This window comes from Ranitomeya imitator, chromosome 2 (assembly GCF_032444005.1).
Source record: "Ranitomeya imitator isolate aRanImi1 chromosome 2, aRanImi1.pri, whole genome shotgun sequence".
NCBI classification, from domain to species: Eukaryota; Metazoa; Chordata; class Amphibia; order Anura; family Dendrobatidae; genus Ranitomeya; species Ranitomeya imitator.
Window position 1 is genome coordinate 368,188,875 of NC_091283.1, and position 21,749 is coordinate 368,210,623.

Here is a 21,749-nt window from a genome sequence, read left to right on the forward strand (position 1 = left end):
TTATTAATGTGTCTCTTCATAACCAGGATTACACAGTAGTGAAGAAGACCTCTAGTGAGCACTATCAGGACCCTGAGTCTGAGAGTTGGGGAAGACCACTGAGCCCAATCCCAGGGCCTTCACCTCACGCCCTGATAAATGAGGACATCAATGACCAGAAGATCCTGGAACTCATCTACAAGATGATTGAGCTGCTGACTGGAGAGGTGACACTGCTGGGAATGCTGGGACATTATACAGTAATGCTATGAAGGGATCGGGCATGACGGTATCATTGTATGTGTCAGGTTCCTATAAGGTGTCAGGATGTCGCCATCTATTTCTCCATGGAGGAGTGGGAGTATTTAGAAGGACACAAAGATCTGTACAAGGATGTCATGATGGAGGATCCCCAGCCCCCCACATCACCAGGTATTAGGGAGGACTAAACATAAACGGCCTATAATTATTTGTATGTAAAGAATGAATTCAGTCCCTGTATGTGTTTCCTCCAGTTCTATCCAGTAAGAGGACAACATCAGAAAGATGTCCCCATCCTCTTCTTTCACAGGACTGTAAACAAGAAGATCCCAATGTTCCTCAGGATCATCAGGTAGATTAAGAGAAGGTGTCACTAGATCTCCCCTATGATGTGTAGATGGCTGTGAAGGTCTTGTGCTCAGTCTTGTTCTATCCACCAGTATTATATGTTTTATACCTGTGTAATGAGAAAGGTGGAGATGGCAGAATTAGAGCTGATCATGGAAGGGACTTCTCCATCTGTCTGTGACTTTTACAATATTTGTTTCAGGGTAAAGATCTGACCTATATTAATACTACAGAGACATATGTGTGGGGAGATGAGCGGTGGAAAGAGGAAATTCGTAGAGATGATGACTCAAGTGAGTAGTAACCACTAAATGCGGAGAAGTCACGTATTCTTCTTGTATAAAATACTAAAACTATTGACAATACAAATACTAAATGGTAAGGCAACCGTACGACAACAAAAACCTTATAATTATTCTAGGGGACGGTCAGTAAAGAGAGCACACCAACAAAATACTCCACTCACTTTGCCTTGTGAGCAGTTACCACATGTGACAACTAGAATGTTAGCAAGTAAATTTTGAAGTTAATTTTTTTTAGAGCCTTTACAATGGTTGAATAATCTGTATGCCTGGACAGCGTCTTGTATTCCTCACATTTACTATCATTTCCATACTGCCCTAGTTACCTAAAAGAAACCTTCCACACACTTCGATGTCACTGTTTCCTTGATATCACGCTTTGCCCTTTTCACTTCTCTCTGGTCCAGTGGGTTTATATAGTGGAAGGAAGTGGTGCTATAACTGAATGCTCAAGCTACCAGTTCACAGATTGAAGGGAAAGGGTCCTTAACCATTTCAGTACCGAATGAAAATAAATCCACTCCAATTCAATGTACTAGACAAACGGATGCTAAAGAGGACCTGAGATAGATTAAACATTGTGACCAGATCCCCCCCCCATAGGGATCACATCAGGACGTGACACACTTGTGAGAGCAATAACTGTTTGATGAACCATCTTTTCCAGAGGTGCTCCAACCTGATATACATCAGCAAGTGGCAAGGCACCTCGTAATCAACTAGGTTCAGTTGTACCTGGACTGTACCCTTTATCTAGCAGATTCCCTGACCTCATGGACCTATGGTATGGACTTGCCCATTCTGCCATTGGTGTAATGTATTTTCCATAGCCCAGTGTAATTTTACAGGGTATTCAGCCCTGCAGGTTGCATCCCCATTCTGAAGCGAAAAAAATTGTTCTCTTCATGAGTAGAAAATCTTACATTTCTAAAATGAATCACTCGTGAATCTGTGGGGATTTTCACACTTCTCAGGCTGATGCTTATCATTAGATTTGCCATTGCAAACTGACAGGGGAGATCATTTATCATCAGCTCAATTATGCCACCGCAACTGCCTGCATTACCATCTTGTTTGAAACTCTGCTGCTGCTGCTGTTGGTGCTACTTGAACTGCTAATACAAAGCCAGTCTTTTCCTACTTGTCCATTATGCTCCTTTCTGTGCTGCCGCCATTTTCACTGCCACTATAAAACAAGGTATCTGCCTGTCCATCATGTTCCATATTGTCCTTCTGCTGCTGAGAAGGACCTGAATATGGAACATGATGGACAATTAGATATCTTGTTTTAAGGACCTCCCCAAACCTGATACTGTCTCCCCAAAATAGGGATAATTTTTAGGCAGATGGTTGTAAGAGGCATTACTACGTTACTGTCTGCTGCAGTGAAGAAGCCCTAACTTTACTTAGTGTAAAGATGAGAACAAATCGGAAACTGCTTCCAAGAAAGGATAATTTTTCAATGCTGAAAAAAGGCACTGCTTCTTCGTGGTCCATACGGTTCCTTCCGTTGCTGGGAATGAACCCTGTCCTACACTGAAAAAATGTATCCCCCAAAAAATCCAATTTCTTGCAACTGGGCGCGTCCCCACTGATAATTTATTGCCTTGTGCATTGAATTCCACACTCTAGGACCTTTATACATGAATGGTATACCTTTTTGTTTTTTTTGGTATTATAGCTGGTTCTTTACATTTTATAGACAGAGTGGTTACGGATACTATTGTACACCTGGCTTGGGAATAATTATTACAGCACCTATGTGCCTGTCTTGATTCATATATCTATATTTCCTGCCAGTCTTTTTGGGACTACTATTTATTACTGCTTTGGTTTGGTTTCTTACAGGCTCTAAAATATTGTGCGGTTATTTTGCTTCTTAATTGCTTTTATTGGTTTATGGTGTTTTGTATGTAATAAAATTATCTATGTCTTAATATACAGGTGTGCTTGTCCTAGGTAATCTTTCTCTTCTTTTTTGATGCATACTCGGATTACTGATTTCGCACCCGCTCTATTATTATAGCTGTGCGTCTCAACCCCATTTGTTTAGAAGGTAGAAAAATTTGGGATCTATTCAACTTCCACCCCTATTGAGATTCCACTTCAATACATAAACCAATGTAAATATGTAGGTGTTAAGATGTTCACCAATAGTTTTTTCCCAATTGCACTGGTAGATGAATACTGATTTCTGCAGCACAACCATGTAATGATCGTATCTGAAAGCCTGGCAGATTACTTGTTCAGATACAAATCCTTCGGACAAGAAACCCCATTTCTCATTAGCGTTATAAAAATGCTGCTGGAGAAAAGAGCGTAATAGGGTCTTATCCGAGACACGATTAGGTAGATCAGGTTCTACTAACAAATTTCAGCCGAAGGAAAGGCTCATAGATGTATCCTGCTGCAGCAGATCCACCGGTCCACGCGTGACCAACAGAGGTAAAAAAAGGGGGTAAAATGTGGATTTAAACTGCGCTGCTGAATGATTCAAGGTCCAAATATGTAACCATTAGATCGTGGATTTATTCAACGCGTTTTCAAAGTACAAGACTTCTTCATCAGGACACCACAATATACATATACAGACGTTTCAGGACTTTAATTAGATGTAACATTCAAATAGAGGCGCCAAATGAGATCACCTGACATACCAATGTCAAAGTTCAGAGATGAGCACATGACATATTCATAGTATATATTCATGGAAATAATTATTTATATGCTATTATTATTATTATTATTATTATTATTATTATTATTAAAAAGTATAGTGGATGTAATAAAAAAAGGAAAAAACGGGGTTTATAGAATGGAACTTCGAACCCGCTGTTCCAAAAAAAGAATGCCATGATTTTTGACTCGTCAGGATTGATGACATTGCATATGAGCTAAATGGCTTGAACAGATTTCATCTAAAAATATATGAATATGTTTCTATATAAAAAAAAAGTTATTTATTTTATAAAAAAAATTTTTTAAAAAATTTCCTTTTCTTTTTGATTACATCCACTATAACGTTTTTTTTTCTATGAAAAAAGAGAAATAAAAATGTTAATGCCATATAAATAATTATTTTGAAAAAATCCGTAAATATATATGAATGTGTCATGTGCTCATCTCTGAACTTTGACATTGGTATGTCAGGTGATCTCATTTGGCGCCTGGATTTTAATGTTACATCTAAATTAAAGTCCTGAAATGTCTGTATATGTATATTGTGGTGTCCTGATGAAGAAATCTTGTACTTTAAAACGCGTTGAATAAATCCACGATCTAATGGCTACATATTTGGACCTTGAATCATTCAGCAGCAGAGTTTAAATCCACATTTTACCCCCTTTTTTTACCTCATTAGCATTGTAAAAATAGCCTGGAAAGAACTCCACACCCAAATAGATGGCATGCGTGGCCCATTGTTGCGTAAAACCATGTGGCTAATGATGCTTATGATTTATCCTCAGGATTGTTCATTAACATCAGAGCAGTTGGAGTCCAATGCTTCCCACTGAACAGTTATGAGCTTTGGTGACAACAATATGTAAACCTTTTAAGGAGCTGAGCACCGTAGCACCCTTAATTGTGCATTGGGCACTCCTGGGTACTGCAGCTCAGCTCCTATTTATTTAAAGCACCACTCCAACGTTTTTTATTATCGAAGCGCTGGAGTGGTGCTTCCAATCTAAGGTTCCTGATCCTAGTCTTATACTTGCCCACCGCCTTCTTCACCTTCTTTCAGCACCACTCTGGTCAGTCACCAGCAGGTTGTGACTTACCGGATCGCTCTAACATTTGCTGGAGTGAGCCAGAGGTAAGTTTTCAATATAAATTTTTGGAGAGCCTTGCTCTAGCTCTCATAGACTTGCATTGAGAGTTTGTGACCATTAATTCTAATTTATTCGGACTCCCATGGCAGCACTATGAGAGAGGGGATCCGCCCTTAAGGAACAGTAAACCTACAGATACAAAAAGGGCGGCACCTCTCCCATGCATCAGTTGGTTTCCTGTTCCTGAAGGGACTGGATCCTACAGAAGATTTCTAAAGGTATTCCAGGCCGGCCGATTCAGGTAGCGAGGGGGTCTCCTACTTCGGCCGGTGCGGGGTACCTGATGTGGTCACAGTGGCCCTGGCAGGGCTGCACGGCTGTGGCCTAATCAGCAAGGAGCGGTCACCAGGGGGTGTCCTGTCTCCGGAGCCAGCGTGCGGTAAGTATATCGGGTCCTCCCTCCCTCGTGTGCTGTGGGGCTCTGGTGAGGCGGCAGCGTCTAGGTGGCGCCGGCCGGAGTGCAGCTGGCTGTCCTCGGCGTCCCACGATGGTTGCAGCGCTAACAGGAAGCGCTGTGAGCTGTGGTGACGTCGGAGGCAGAGCCAACAACGACTTTCGGGTCACGGGGCTCCTGCACATGCGCGGGGGCTCCAAGATGGCAGCGCCTACCGGAGATTGCATGCCGCTCTCCCTCAGGACCTCGGGTGATTACCTACAGGGGGAGGGGGGGAGGGGTGGCGGTGGAAAATCTGAACAGGCGCTGAGCAAGGTGTGGTGACCGAAGGAGGGGCTATATAAGAGAGCTCCAGCTGCGTGTTCCTGGCTTCTGGCTCCAGATCGCTGAAGATGGAATCTGATCAGGATCAGCAGATTTTGCTGCTGGATGAAGCATCCCAGAAGCCCAAGGAGAAGGAACACGAGAGAAGGAGCGATGGATCTGGCCGCAAAAGCTCCTCCAGACAGGGGTCTGGAGTATCAGCCAAGAAAGATCCCCCTCGTACTTCGGTATTTCTCTGGGTGTGGGCAACCACTGGTAATAGATCTTCGAGAAAGTTCACTTAGTGACTAGTCTCCCCTCATATGTTTTGCACAGGGAAGAAAAAACATCAGTAAGGGGAAGCATAGGGAGTGTGCCATCTGCGGGGCTCCCTTGTCTGACTCACACCCAAAAAAACTGTGACCCCTGTATCCAGCAGACGGTGAGGTCTTGGAAAGAGGGGAGTGGATATGGCATTTAGATCTTATAGACTAGTCTGCCTTACTTATCCCCTCAGGTAGCGGAAGAATCCTCTTCTATTGCGAGCAGTCTGAAGGAAATGGTTAGAATGGAGGTCAAACAGTCCATTAAGAACCTTTCACAAGCAGGAGGCTCTAAGCATAAAACTCAGTGGACATCCAATTCTTCTGAGGATAAGGACAAGAGCGGAGTTTCAGACGATTCAGCAGCATCATCATCCTCTTCGGAAGAAGACGTTGCTCGTTTTTGTTTACCCATAGAGAGGGTAGATAAATTAATAAAGGCAGTCAGAGGCACTATGGGTATAACGGAGCCCAAGCCTCAGCTGTCCAAAGAACAGATGATGTTCAGTGGACTAGAGCAAAGGAGGCGTAGAGTTTTCCCTCTGAATGAGAAAATACAAGAGCTTATTAACAAAGAGTGGAAAAAACCTGAGAAGAAAGGGTCTTTACCGCCAGCGCAGAAGCTTAGATATCCTTTTGATGACCCAGCAGTCAACAATTGGGAGAAAGCCCATAAATTAGATGCGGCAATTGCCAAAGTAGCAAAGCGATCCTCTCTCCCATTTGAAGATATGGGAACACTTAAAGACCCCCTGGATAGAAAGGTGGATACCTTCCTAAAGGGTACCTGGGAAATGGCGGCCGGCTCCTTAAGACCTGCGGTGGCGTCAACCTGTACGTCAAGGTCGATGATAGTTTGGCTAGACCAGTTAGAGACCCAATTAAGACAAGGGGCCTCTAGAGACTCTATACTCACAGCATTACCAGTAATCCAGGAGGGGGTGGCTTTCTTATCGGACGCTTCAATTGACTCCGTTAAGTTGGCAGCTAGAGCAGCAGGACTCTCTAATGCTGCAAGGAGAGCCATATGGTTGAAATGCTGGCCCGGGGATATGCAGGCGAAAGCAAAGCTCTGCGCTATCCCTTGTAAAGGTGAAAATTTATTTGGGCCCACCCTGGATGAACTCCTAGAAAAAGCGGGAGATGACAAGAAAAAATTTCCCAATTTATTCGGATCTTATCGTCGTCCCTTCAACAAGAGAAGGTTCAATCGGGGAGGGAAGCGCACCTTCTCACCGGGTAGGGATCGATCCAGATGGGATGATAAGCGAAAACGAGGTACAGGTCTCATGTTTCGTCGTACTCCGACAGAAAGCAAAAAACAGGATCAATGACTAGCAATCCCGGTGGGAGGGAGACTATTGCATTTCTCGGCAGAATGGTCGAGGACCACAAACAGTGTTTGGATACAAGACACTGTTTCCCATGGTCTCAAACTCGAATTTATTCACACTCCACGGGATAAATTCAAGTTAACCCCCTGGCGCTCATCTCCCACTGAACAATTTGCTTTAGAAGAGGAAGTGAGAACTCTTTGCTCTAAAAACGTTCTGGTAGAAGTTCCGTATTCTCAGACAGGGAAAGAGTTTTACTCTCCCATATTCCTGATCCAGAAACCTGATAAGACTTAGGGTATGTGTCCACGTGCAGGAAACGCTGCATGTCTGACGCTGCATAGAGCCGCAGCGTCAGACACGCAGCGTCCAGATGTTACAGCATAGTGGAGGGGATTGAATGAAATCCCGTCTCCACTATGCGTGGTAACACGCACGCGGCGGCCCTGCGACTCCGGACATGCTGCGCGTCTTTTCAGATCGCAGCATGTCCGTATATCTTGCGGCGACACTGCGTCGCCGCAAGATATAGCACAGGGCCCTATGGTGGGGAGCGATGATCCCACTCCGGCGATACCGCCGCCCATCCTGAAAGTGGACACATACCCTTATACTGTAGAACTATTATAGATCTTAAGGGTCTCAATAAATTTTTGATCAAACATACTTTCAAAATGGTTAAGCACTATCGGTTGGATTTGGGGTCCTCCTCTGATCTCACCTTCGGGTTAAGGGTGCTACAAGCTATAGTCCCTCCCTAAGGTAGCTTACATCTCTGTAAATCTCTCGTAGTGCTGTCATGGGAGTCCGAATAAAGCATTAAGCTACTTACTGGTAGCGGCATTTTTCGGAGGCCCATGACAGCACCCTTAGTTCCCTCCCTATTCACGTGGGGGTTGCACTTCCTAAAATGTATATCTGTATATAATGATATATATAGATCTCACGTGTGGTGTCTAGTTACAATGTAATAGGATATTTTTCAAACTGTATATAATGTATATTTGTGTACCACTAACTGCAGTAGTCCTCTCAGGCTCTGAAATACAACTGATGCATGGGAGAGGTGCCGCCCTTTTTGTATCTGTAGGTTTCCTGTTCCTTAAGGGCGGATCCCCTCTCTCGTAGTGCTGTCATGGGTCTCCGAAAAATGCCGCTACCAGTAAGTAGCTTAAAGCTTTCCGGTCAGTCAGAAGTCTTGGTCACAAAATGGCACTGCGTTAACCATGGCGGTGGCAGGTAAGTATACAACTAGAGTCCGAGCCCTTGGATTAGTAGCACCACTCCAGCACTGGGGGAAAAAAATCCAATGGCATGGTGCTGTTATGTAACAATATACCCCTATACTGAATGCTAAGGCTGCATTCACACATCCGTCATAGTTTGTTGCTCCATCAATAATGGAACATTTTCTCCCATGTACAGTATCATACATTTTGCATCTGTGTTTGCATTGTTTAGAATCCTTTTTATCTCCTCCTTTTAAAAAAAAAAAAAAATTAACACTTTTTATTTGACCATTGATTAGTTACAAATGGTTGAAGACTAGATGAAAACTAATGTAAAATGTATAGCTTCATTTTTCATAAACTTGGTTAGCCAGGTCTGATATGCATAAATGGATGAGAATAGCACACATGATAAGTTTTGCGTGTACGTGGTTCATTTAAACTCTATGGATGTTAGGTGTCGAGTTCCAGACGCTGCACGGGGGGAATCTCGAGCCAAGTCTGCTGCGGTCTCCCATTCTCCTCCAGCCACAGTGGCGCCTGCTCAGTGGAGACGTAGGTCCCAGCGTCTGACTCAAGCTGATACTAGACGACTGGTTACTACTGCCCTTCCAGGCTCTGTCATTGTAGTCAGCAATGTCCAGCAGCGAGCAGGTCTTTCTGGGAGTCCCGCTTTTCCCATACTGAGCATGCCCACGGTACGACTTCCCATTGGAGGTCTGGGGTCACACACTCAAGTTCTGTAGCAGCTCCTATTGGACCAACAGGAAGGTCCTTGTCTGCTACAGCTGTAAAAGGTTTGCATGGCCGTACGGCCATGCGCTAGTATCAACCTATGTTTTGAACCTTGCTTCTGTGTGGTCATATTTCCATGAGGTGAGGGTTGGCTGAAATAAGCCCCTAGAATACCGGCACCTCCGGTGAGGAGTTGTTTGCGTGCTATGCTGACTGCATGACCACAGTTTTGCTCTGTTTGGTAGCTGTGTTCCTCTGTGAGGTTAACAGGGCACAGCATTTCCCTATCCTAGCGATTCTGTAAAGTAACAGAGTTTGCTAATACCGCCATATAGCGCCGCCAGTTGCTAGCAGCAGGTTCTTCTCCTGCACGGTGGACCCCGGGTTGCAAACGCACCTATTATTACATATATTTATACTCGGTGCGTTCCGCCAACCCTAACAATGGATCAGTGTGCAGTCCATTTGAAAAAAAGCACAGACACTGATAATAGCAATAAATGTGTGAATACAGCCTTAAATAAATTGATGAAATCATATACTCTGTTTTGCAAACTTCTTTTTGTGAGCCTTAACTGTCGAGACACTATGCCAAGGCTGTTGCACGTTAATGACCAGGCAAATTTTTACAATTCTGACCAGTGTCACTTTTTTGAGATAATAACTCTTGAATGCGTCAACGGATCCCACTGGTTCTTAGGCTATGTGCACACGTTGCGGATTTCCTGTGGATCCGCAGCATTTTTTTCCACGCAGAAACGCTGCAGATCCGCAAGTGATTTACAGTACAATATAAATCAATGAAAAAAAAAATGGTGCGCTAATGGTGCGGAAAATTCCGCGCTGAAACGCTGCGGATTAAAAGAAGTAGCATGTCACTTCTTTTGTGTGGATCTGCTGCATTTTTGTACCCATTCCATTATAGAAATCCGCAGGGGTAAAAACGCAAGAAATCCGCACAAAATCCACAGTAAATCTGGAAGGGGTATGGTCCTGAGGAAAGGATGTGGGTACCAGCAACTGAGGTTAATGCCAGTAAACAAATTTGGTCATTCCCTGTGGCCCATTCAGATAAACCTGGCCCCGAGGGTCCAGTGGCCCCTCATAGAAGGGGGATATTGTCACGAGAGTGTCATGTCCTCCTGGAACACTTGAAGTTAGACGTTCACATTGGGTAATAAATCACAGAGAGTGTGAATCGTGTCTTAATTTAAATGGATATCCCTTTCCTTCAGCACTGTGAGGATTAAGGACTTTTACATACTGGCTGAGACCTTACAGTCTGGTTGTTCTTGGCTGCAACTGCTTACCCTTTACGTCCTCTATGTATACAGGCTCTGGGGTTTTATTCCCTGCCGTTGAACGATCCGTCTTCCTGTGCTGTGTGCTAAAGTTAAGTAGTTGAAGTTTGGAGTTGTGGCATTCTGTAGTTTGCTGTTGTACGTGTGTGTTTATCTCATGGTCCTTTTCCCCATTTAGTTTATTCCTCCCATTTCCGATCCTCCTCCCTAGTGTTGGTTAGTGCTTTTGTATGGTAGAGGTTTTCTGTTATCCCTTTTTTGTCTGTGTCTGGTTTACCTTTCATTTCTGTCCCATGCCTCATGGGGTATGGGAGGGGACAGATTAGGGTTTTTACAGGAGCATAGTAAGGTCGGAGACACTGACCTCTCTACCTTTTAAGAATACCCCTGGGACAGGAATATTTAGGGTCTCAGGTACAGTATGAGGCCCCCTCTTCCTTACTGAAGCCAGCCACACAATTTTCCCACTCACTCCCAGGACAGGGGGCTTTCATGGGGTTCAATCCTGGTGTCCTTCCCCTCATAAACCCTAAACTTGTTAAACTTGTGGGTGTACCATGAGGTACTCTCACATAGTTTGTACAGCTTAATTCTGTACCTGGCCCTCTTACTAGGCAGGTACTGTCGAAATTGGAGCCTCCCCTTGAAATAGATTAGGGACTCGTCCACACAGATGTCCCTTTGGGGAACGTACACCTCAGCAAACTTTCTGCTGAGGTGCTCAATGACCGGCCGAACTTTGAAAAGACGGTCGAAGTTGAGTTAATCTCTGGGAGGACACTGTGCATTATCATTATAAAACAATAGTTTTTGTATGGCCTCAAAACATCAACATTCCAATATTGCCGAAGTATCGGCTTCTTCAGTGTCCCCATATCAAGGACCAGGCCCCAAAACGTTATCATTTTTACTTTGTCAACAGGAATCTAGTTAAAAAATGGTATGACCCACTACGAGGTTTACAAAATCCTCAGAGAAAAAGACTTTGAAAAAGTCAATTTTCCAAGGGCCAGTGGTGTCAAATTTAATTCCTTATTGTGCCACACAATGAGAAATCAGAGGCTCATAATCTTCAGGATTGAGGTCCATATGGGGTCAGTAACGGTGGGCGCTGGTTCAGTTTCTGTCCTGGGACATCTGCATGGCAGTTCATCATCACTTGAAGGAGGAAAAATAAAGGAAGGTGGGATCCTCTCCCTCACTACCAGTGTTGGAGGCATATGTATTCAGTGGGATTAGAGGAACATTTTGTTTATGTATGTGGTGTTTGTGTTTGTTAGGGCTAGCGGAACGCACCGAGTAAATAGAGATGTTTATTATAAATGGTGCGTTCGCAGCCCGGGGTCCACCGTGCAGGAGGAACCTGCTGCTAGCGAATGGCGGCACTGTTTGGCGGTATAGACTAGCTCTGTTATGTGACCAAGGTCTGGTTGGCCCTCTCTACCAACCCATTCGTCTCGGGATGATATGCGGAAGAGAGATTTAACTCAATGCTGAGAAGACGACAAAGCTCTCTCCAGAACCGAGACGCAAACTGGGGACCCCGGTCACTGACAATTTTGTCTGGCATACCGTGTAGGCGGAAGATGTGTTTTATGAACAACGCTGCCAAGGCCCGTGCAGAAGGTAACCGTGGTAGCGGCACCAAATGCCCCATTTTCGAGAAATGATCGGTGATGACCCAAATGATGGTACAGCCGTGAGACTTGGGTAAACCCACAACAAAGTCCATCCCGACCATCTCCCAGGGCCTGTCTGCCACCGGCAAGGGATAGAGTAACCCAGCTGGCCATTGACGAGGAGATTTATTTTTGGCGCAGGAGACACACGCCTGAATATAATCTCTGACATCCCAGACCATATGTGGCCACCAGTACATCCTCGCCAGCAGCTCAGATGTCCTCTTTGTCCCAGAGTGTCCACCCACCCTGGACGAATGAGCCCAAGAGAGAACCTCCGGTCACAAATTAATGGGCACAAAAGTCTTGCCCGAAGGCACAGACTCTAGCGAAACCGGCGCTACGGTTCTCAGGCTCTCTGAAGGGACAATAAGCCAAGGCTCCCCTTCCTCCTCCTCAGATGACACAACAGAGCGAGAGAGAGCGTCTGCACGAATGTTCTCCCCAGCGAGATAATGAAAGGTGAAGTGGAACCAGGAGAAGAACAAGGACCATCTGGCCTGGCGAGAATTTAGCCGCTGGGTTGTTTGCAGATATAACAAATTTTTGTGGTCCATGAAGACTTGAAAGGGAAAACGAGCCCCCTCCAAGAGATGTCTCCATTCCGAGAAAGCCAACTTCATCGCTAGCAACTCCCTGTCCCCAATGGAATAATTCCTCTCCGCAGGTGTGAAGGTCTTGGAGAAGAAGGACGGATGCTTCCGACCTTGAGCATCCTTTTGGAAGAGGACTGCTCCTGCTCCAACGGAAGAGGCATCCACCTCCATTATGAACGGCTTATCAACATCGGGACGATGTAGGATGGGAGCGCTAGCAAAATGTGACTTAATAGAAGAAAAGGCCCTGGAGACCTCTTAAGACCACAATTTGGGATTTGCTCCCTTCTTGGTGAGAACTACCAAGGGAGCTACCAAAGTTGAGAAGTGGGGAATGAACTGGCGGTAATAATTAATGAACCCCATAAAGCGCTGCACCGCTTTAAGAGAATGGGGTTCTTGCCAGTCCATCACAGCCTGTAGTTTGGCAGGATCCATAGCCAATCCCTGGGCGGAGATGATATAGCCCAGGAAAGGTAAAGACTCCTGCTCAAACATACACTTCTCCAACTTTGCATAGAGAGAATTTGCCCGTAAGATGTCGAAGACTTTGCCAACATCTCTCCGGTGGGAGTCAATATCTGGAGAAAAGATGAGAATATCATCCAGATAGACTACGACCGAGGTGGAAAGCATATCCCGGAAGATGTCGTTGACAAAGTCTTGGAAAACGGCTGGGGCATTACAGAGCCCGAAGGGCATCACCAGATACTCATAGTGCCCATCTCTGGAGTTCAACGCCGTCTTCCATTTGTCCCCCTCACGGATGCGAATCCGGTTATAAGCACCCCGCAGATCTAATTTGGTAAATGCCTTAGCTCCCCATAGCCTATCAAAAAGCTCAGAAATCAGGGGCAGCGGGTACTTATTCTTAATGGTGATGGCTTTAAGACCCCTGTAATCTATGCAAGGACGTAATTCTCCGTTCTTCTTCTGCATGAAGAAGAACCCTGCCCCTGCTGGTGACACTAATGAACCCTCTTGCCAAATTCTCCTGGATGTATTGGGACATGGCCTCCGTTTCCGGAAGAGAGAGGGGATAGACACGTCCCCGAGGAGGTTCTGCTCCAGGCAAGAGATCTATAGGACAGTCATAGGGACGGTGAGGCGGAAGGGTCTCCCCAGCCCTTTTGGAGAAGATGTCTGCATAGGACCAATAGTATTTGGGAAGAGTAGAGAGATCTGCGGGTATCTCAGTGGTGGAAACCTGAACGCACTCTTTCACACATCTGCCCTTACAGGATTCACTCCAACCCAATATCCTCCCAGAGGTCCACTCAATATGTGGGGAGTGGAAACGGAGCCAGGGTATTCCCAGCAGAATCTCATCCATTCCCTCGGGAAGGACAAGAAGGGAAATTATCTCGTGGTTGAATGGGGACATAGCTAATGTGAAAGGGACAGTCTGGTGTGTGATCTGAGATGGAAGTGTTGACCCGTTTACTACTCTAACAGTCACCGGTTTGGCGAGCATCACCAGAGGTATTGCATGGCTCAGAGCAAAAGCCGAGGACATGAAATTCCCCTCTGCTCCGGAGTCCACACAAAGCTGGACTGTTAGAGAGTAAGAGCCTAATATGATTGTCCCCTTGAAGGACAGCTTGGAGGAAAATGCCGCTGTGTCTCTAGAGAACCTCCTCCAATGGTTACTAGATGCGATCGTTTACCCAACCGCCTTGGACATTTATTGGCATAATGTCCTTCTTGTTGGCAATTTCTGCAAACCACGGGTACTCGAGCGGTCTGAGACTTAGGTCCCGCTCGAGAAACCTCTATGGCCTCATGGGAGTCGGACGCCTGAACGGAGGATTCTAGAGGTCTGGTAAAGGTGGGAGCCAGCCGAAACCTCTGCCTACACTGGGCCCGCTCCAACCTCCGCTCGTTAAAACGGAGGTCGATGCGGGTAGATATAGAAATAAGCTCCTCCAGTGTGGCAGGAATCTCCCTGGTGGCCAAGGCGTCCTTCACATGGTCTGCCAGTCCTCTCCAGAACACAGGAATAAGGACTTTATCCGGCCACTCCAGCTCAGAGACCAGAGTCCGGAATTGGACGGCGAACTGGCTGACCATGGACGAACCCTGGGTTGTTGCCAGCAATTGGAGCGCGGTATCGTGGGTGACACGAGGTCCCAAAAAGACCTGTTTCAGAGCGTCCAGGAAGAGAGGAGCACTCTGCACCACACGATCATTGCGCTCCCATAGCGGCATTGCCCACTCCAACGCCCTGCCCGACAAAAGGGATAAAATAAATCCCACTTTCGCCCTTTCCATAGGAAAACGTGCAGCCAGAAGCTCAAGATGTATGGAGCACTGACTCACGAATACCCGACATTGCTTACTGTCACCAGCAAACTTGTCTGGAAGCGAAAGACGGGATAAAGTCGGAGCAGGGGTGGCAGAGGACAAACTGGCTGTAGCTACACTTGCAGCCTGAACAGAGACTGCGGTAACATCCACAGCTGAGGTTGTGCGCTCGAGAGCCGCCAACCTACTTCCAGCTGCTGGATGTACCGCTGTAAACGCTGATCGTCTGCCATTTACTAGCCAGACCCTGGCGCTAGTATACTGTTAGGGTTAGCGGAACGCACCGAGTAAATAGAGATGTTTATTATAAATGGTGCGTTCGCAGCCCGGGTCCACTGTGCAGGAGGAACCTGCTGCTAGCGAATGGCGGCACTGTTTGGCGGTATAGACTAGCTCTGTTACTCCACAGAGTAGCCGTGAAAGGGAAGCAATTCGCCCTGTTAGCCTCACAGGAGCACAAGCTTACTGCCAAGCTGATAGCAGTCAGTGGTTATGCAACATGCAATCTCCTCACCGGAGAAGCCGGTATTCTAGGGGCTTATTTCAGCCGGGTCCCTGAACACACTCATACAATCTCCTCACCGGAGGTGCCGATATTCTAGGGCAGTGTTTTTCAACCAGTGTGCCGCGGCACACTAGTGTGCCGCGACACATGGTCGGGTGTGCCGCGGGGAACGGGAGTCAGCTGTTCTCTGTGCCGACTGTCAAGCTGACAGCCGGCACAGAGAAGCTGCAGCGCGCCGGCTCCCGGAGATCAATTGTACTCGCAGACATCTACCAGCTGCGAGTACAATTGAGGCTCTGACCGCTGGGTCAGAGCGACGCCAGCAGCGTGATCAAGTCATGTGATCGCGCTGCTGACGTCACTATCCGGCGCGCAGGAGAAAGAAGAGACTTGGTGGTAAGTGCTCCTGTGCTGTGAAGCTGAAGACACCGAAGATTCAGCGTGGGGTGGGTTTATGGGGAGTATGTGGGGGGATTTATTAAGTGTGTGGGCGGATTTATTAAGTGTGGGGGGATTTATTCAGTGTGTGGGGGGATTTATTCAGTGTGTGGGGGGATTTATTAAGTGCGTGGGGGGGATTTATTCAGTGAGTGGGGGGATTTATTCAGTGTGTGGGGGGGATTTATTCAGTGTGTGGGGGGATTTATTCAGTGTGGGGGGGGATTTATTCAGTGTGTGGGGGGATTTATTCAGTGTGTGGGGGGATTTATTCAGTGCGTGGGGGGGATTTATTCAGTGAGTGGGGGGATTTATTCAGTGTGTGGGGGGGATTTATTCAGTGCGTGGGGAGGATTTATTCAGTGTGTGGGGGGATTTATTCAGTGTGGGGGGATTTATTCAGCGCGTGGGGGGGATTTATTCAGTGAGTGGGGGGATTTATTCAGTGTGTGGGGGGGATTTATTCAGTGTGTGGGGGGATTTATTCAGTGTGTACGTGGGGGGGGGGGGCTGGAATTTATTTAGCATGTGTGGGGCAGGGTGCATTTATTCTGTGGAAGGGGATGGATTTATTCTATCGGAAGGGCAGTGGATATATTCTGTGGGGGTGAGTGGGGAGATGGGCGTGGACACAGTAGCGAGGGGAAAAATGTGTGCTGACAGTACTGGGAGCAACGGTGATGGGATGTGTGAGGACAGTATGGGGAGTCGGGGGAATGTGTGAGGGGAGAATGTGTGAGGAGGAAATATGGAGAGAGCAAAGGGGTATGTTAGCAGGGGGGGGATGTACAGGAAGAGGCTATTAGAAATGTGTGCAGACAGTATGGGGGGATGAAAGTGTGAGTGGACACATAATAGATACTGAGTAGTGTGAGGGTAACAGCCAGGAGGAGACAGTATGCCAAGTGCCAAGTAGGAGGAGTGTAATGAAGGGGCACAGTAGAGAGACTGGGCTCTCTATGAGGGACACCGTATGAGAAGGCAGTGTGAAGTATAGAAAAGAGAGAGAGGGCAGTGTGGATGGCATGTACCATAAGAGGGACAGTGAGGGTCATATTATGTGCTGGGAATAAAGTGAGGGGCAATTATTTACTCAGGGGCTCAGCCTAGGGCAGATATTGTTATTCCGGAGCATTATAATAACACTGCTATCTTTAAGGGTGTTGTGTCGGGATGTGCTGCAGAAGACAGGAGAAGATGGAAGTCTGCAGAAACGAGCTCTGCCTTTGGATGAGAAGAGTCATCATGGCATCTGGTCAAGGTGAAGATGAAAAGAAAGAGGCGACTCCACAAACAACGTCATCTATCAGGTACCTGGATGTAAATGTGTTTTTTTTGTGATACTAATTCTCATTTTTATTTGTTAGGAACATTAAAGGGGATGTCCAAGGTGGGGATGAGTCTGCAGTCATACTATGTGACTTCAGACTTCTGAATTCTCACAGTGCGCACTGCTATCATAATTCTCTGATGTTGGTGATTTATATACATGTGGTCACGTGCTGACTAGACATGTGTGGCCTCATTCAATGAAAATGAATTGACTGAGGCCGGACACGTCTAGTTAGAATGTGGCCAGAAGTATCCAAATCACATACTTGTGCTGTCATGACCGTCCACTCTGGCCACCGGCAAGGGAGAATCCTGAAAGTGTGCAGTGCTTGCGCTGTGAGAATTCAGAAGCCTGCAGTCACATAGAATGACTGCAGACTTTCATCTCAAACCTGGATGCACCATTTTGTGCCATTTTGGTTGGTGGTGTGCCTCGGGATTTTTTAAGTATAAAAAGTGTGCCGTGGCTCAAAAAAGGTTGAAAATCACTGTTCTAGGGGCTTATTTCAGCCGGGTCCCTGAACACACTCATGCATAACCACACTGGCGCAAAGCACATATATGAATTGATACTAGCGCATGGCCGTGCGGCCATGCGAGCCTTATATAACTGCAGCAAGTAAAAGACCTTCCTAGAAGGACCAATGAGAGACTGCCATACCTGAGCATGTGACCCTAAGTCTCCACTGAGAGATCTTGCCCTGGGCATGCTCAGTTTGTGCAAAGCAGGACTTAGTCCTAGCACCTACAGGACCTTCCTGAAAGGACCAATGGACTTAGCTGCAGTATCTGACCATGTGACCCTCGATCTCCACTGAGAGATCTTACTCAGGGCATGCTCAGAATGAGAAAAGCAGGACTTAGTCCCAGAAGCGTCTGCTCGCCGCTGCCCAGCACTGACTTCAATGGCAGAAGCAGGAAAAGCAGCAGTAACTCTTTGTACAGAGTGGGACTGAGCAAGACGCTGGGACCGATGTCTCCGCTGAGCAGGCTCCACTGCGGCAGGAGAAGAATGGGAGACCACAGCGGAGATGGCCCGAGATTCCCCCTGTACAGAGGCGGGAACTCGACCCCTAACAGTGTGCATACCAAATTTTATTCAGTTGCAGGTGTGTGATTGCTTGGTGTAAACTTTTTTTATTTAGAACAACCGACCAGCGCTAGTGGCTGTAGAACGCATACACGGATATGGTATAAAAATGGGACAATAGAAAAAAATCCTTGCCTAAAAACCAGCACGGGTGCTAACCAGTGGTGTATGTCTAATCACAGAGGTGGTAAAAAGGGGCAAGAGAGAACAATTAGTCACTGAAAAAAAAAGTGGAAAACAGAGGGCACGAGTGCAGATCAGTGATTGCAACACTGATCAACCCTCAACGGCTGCTGAATGCATGCACCGAAGTTTTGCAAAGGGGGGGTAATGAACAGGGATAAAAAAGTAATAAAAACAGCGAGCACATACATTGATCAGTGATTTTTGTCACTGATCAGTGCACGGCTGCGGCAGGACACACGGAAAAAAAAAACTGCCAAAAGTTGAGTGATCAAGTACTGATCAGCGAGGGGGTGGTAGTGAGAGGGGCAAAAGGAGGGAGAGTGGGATTGAGGTGGATGAGGAGAGATCAGGCAAGGATCAGGAACTCTTCTTTTCAGCAGGAGCAGAAGCAAGATCTGTTCTGACGCAGGCTGCTGTGACACCACAAGCCCAAGCACGGCACACAGAAGGGCAGGGTGACTGCCCTGTAAAAATGAGCTATAATGAGGAAGTACAGGCCGGTCACTTGCAGTTCACACTGCATCTATGCGCTCTGATCAATGTCATTGTCGATTGCACCAATCAGAGCTGGCTCAGGTGAGACTGGCATTTTCAGGCAACAGTCTATGATCGGTGCTCTTACAGCACCAATCCAAGGCTGGACATGAGGTTTTCAGGCAATTTGATTGCCTGAAATAGTGATAAACACTGCAATTGGCTGTTGAAACAGCCAATCACGACGTTGCCATGCACCCTGAAGTAAGATGGAGCCGGAACTTTATATGTTCATCACAACTGCAGTCACGGTGCCTTATTAAAGATATGACATATCCATACATCCAAGGTCATTAACAACCAGGCGACCTGAACGTATAGCTACGTCTTAGGTCGTAAAGGGGTTAAGAAATTGAGGGGCAGAATTGTTTTTTCAACAGAATGAAAAGGCTAATAACGTCACCAGAACTTTAGTCTTCTGTTTTGGATTTTTGATTGAAAACATTTTGCTAATTTTCAGCCATGAGTGCTATATGACAGTCGTCACAGGAGCCAACTGCATAAACATCACTTATGAAGCACTAGAGTGGCAGCACCAAAATGGCCAATGGAAATGTTGACTTCAGTACAGAAATGGAAAACAGCTAGAAAACTGCTCCTGACCTACCATGATGATCTATTGGTCCTATAGATCATTATGGTAGACAAGGAGCAGTTGATCTAGTTTTGGAATGTAAACTGTCTTGTCACCACTGTCTCAGATAGTTGAACTTGGCTACATAACTAGCAAGTTGTATGGACATTATATAGAAATTGTATGTAGAAAATGTAATTTTAAGTTTATATTATTAAAAATAATAATACAGTTTATTCTTGACAGATGACTGTACCATGAGATCAATGGAACAAGTAACATCCGCTTTTAGATCAGGTGATCTTCTTGATACATGTGAGGAGCATGCCATAATCCAAGCTATACCATCAGCTCTTCACATTGAAGATCTATCATCTGATCATTTTAAACGACTTCTATCATCTGATTTTTTAAAGACTGTTAAGAAAAATAAAAGACACAGAAGGGGTGTTAAAAATCAAAGAGTTCCCATAGGAAAAAAGTCAATTTCATGTCCAGACTGTGGAAAAAGTTTTAATCGCAAGTCCAATGTCATTGCGCATCAGAGAACTCACACAGGGGAGAAGCCATTTTCATGTTCAGACTGTGGAAGATGTTTTAACCATAAATCAGATCTTGTTAGACATAGAAGAACTCACACAGGGGAGAAGCCGTTTTCATGCTCAATGTGTGGGAAACATTTTAGGCAGAAGTCCATTCTTGTTACACATGAGAGAACTCACACTGGGGAGAAGCCATATTCATGTTCAGAATGTGGGAAATGTTTTACCAATAAATCAAATCTTGTTACGCATCAAAGAATTCACACAGGAGAGAAGCAGTTTTCATGTCTTGAATGTGGAAAATGTTTTATCCAGAAAATAGATCTTGTGAAACATCAGAGAACTCACACAGGGGAGAAGCCATTTTTATGTTCAGAGTGTGGGAAATATTTTAAGCAAAAATCAAGTCTTGTTACACATCAGAGAATTCACACAGGGCAGAAGCAATTTTCATGTATAGAATGTGGAAAATGCTTTAACTGGAAAGTAGATCTCATTAAACATCAGAGAATTCACACAGGTGAGAAGCCATATTCATGTTCAAAATGTGGAAAATGTTTTACAGATAGGTCAAATCTCGTTAGACATGAGAGACGTCACACAAGGGAAAAAATATTGTCATGTTCAGAATGTGGGAAATATTTTACAGATAGATCAACTGTTGTCACAAATGAAAGAAATTATATGGCAGAGAAGCCATATTCATGTTCAGAATGTGTAAGATGTTTCTCTTGAATATAAACATTTTCTAGACCTTCAAAAAATAAAATAAAGTTGAAGAAAGCATATTCAGTCATATTTAAATTGTGAATGTTTCTTCCCACATCAAAAAATATTGTCATTTTTTTACTTGTATTATTGGAAAATTGCATGACAAATAGCTAGTCAGTCACATGAGTACACAAGAAATGGAAAATATTTTAGAGCCTAAATTATCATTAAGAAATGTATGCAACTACCTGTAGACATTTGTTAGCCAAAAAGTAAATAGAATTTAGATAAAAAATTTATATATACAGTACTGTGCAAAAGTTTTAGGAAAGTGTGTACAAATCTTGCAAAATAAGAATGCTTTAAAAATGTTAGCTTATTTCTATAAATTAGAGAAATGAAAGAAACCTAAATTAAACCAATATTTGGTATGACTGCCCTTTTCCTTCATCTTGAATATAGTTTTTGAAAGAACTTGGTAGGGAGGTTGTTCCAAAACTCTTGGAAAACTAACCACATCCTACTGTGGATGTTACTTGCGCAAATCCTTCTGTCTCTTCATGTAACTACAAGACCGACTCAGTGTTTTTGAGATCAGGGCTCTGTGGTGTCCATACTTTCACTTTCAGGGCTCCTTGTTCTTTACACTGATTATAGTTCTTGGCAGGCCCGGATTTAGGGGTGGGCCCAAGGGGCCTGGGCCCTGGGCCACCCACCAAGCAGGGGCCTCCTACCAATATAGGGATAAATATCTCAAAACATGTAAAATACATGTCTCTTTGCTGTGAACCATTTCTAATGATAAGGAACATTTAACAAAAGAGAAACTATTGAAAGTGTAGGGACCTGGCTACGGTCCTACATCTCGGTGGCTGGCACAGAGCGGCAGAGTCATGGCACCTGACCTGCGTCAGCATCC

The 21,749-nt window shown here is 45.4% G+C and overlaps 1 protein-coding gene across 1 annotated transcript in view; it reads left to right on the forward strand.

Moving 5' to 3' along the window:
• LOC138663920 (oocyte zinc finger protein XlCOF22-like) overlaps positions 1-21,096 on the forward strand; it is a 39,204-nt gene extending 18,108 nt beyond the window's left edge. The window contains exons 3-7 of the mRNA XM_069750294.1: positions 27-206; positions 288-411; positions 495-592; positions 791-881; positions 19,824-21,096. Of these exons, the coding sequence (XP_069606395.1) occupies positions 27-206; positions 288-411; positions 495-592; positions 791-881; positions 19,824-20,854 (1,524 nt within the window). The 3' untranslated portion in view covers positions 20,855-21,096. The remainder of the gene's footprint in view (positions 1-26; positions 207-287; positions 412-494; positions 593-790; positions 882-19,823) is intronic.
• The last annotated feature ends 653 nt before the right edge of the window (positions 21,097-21,749 follow it).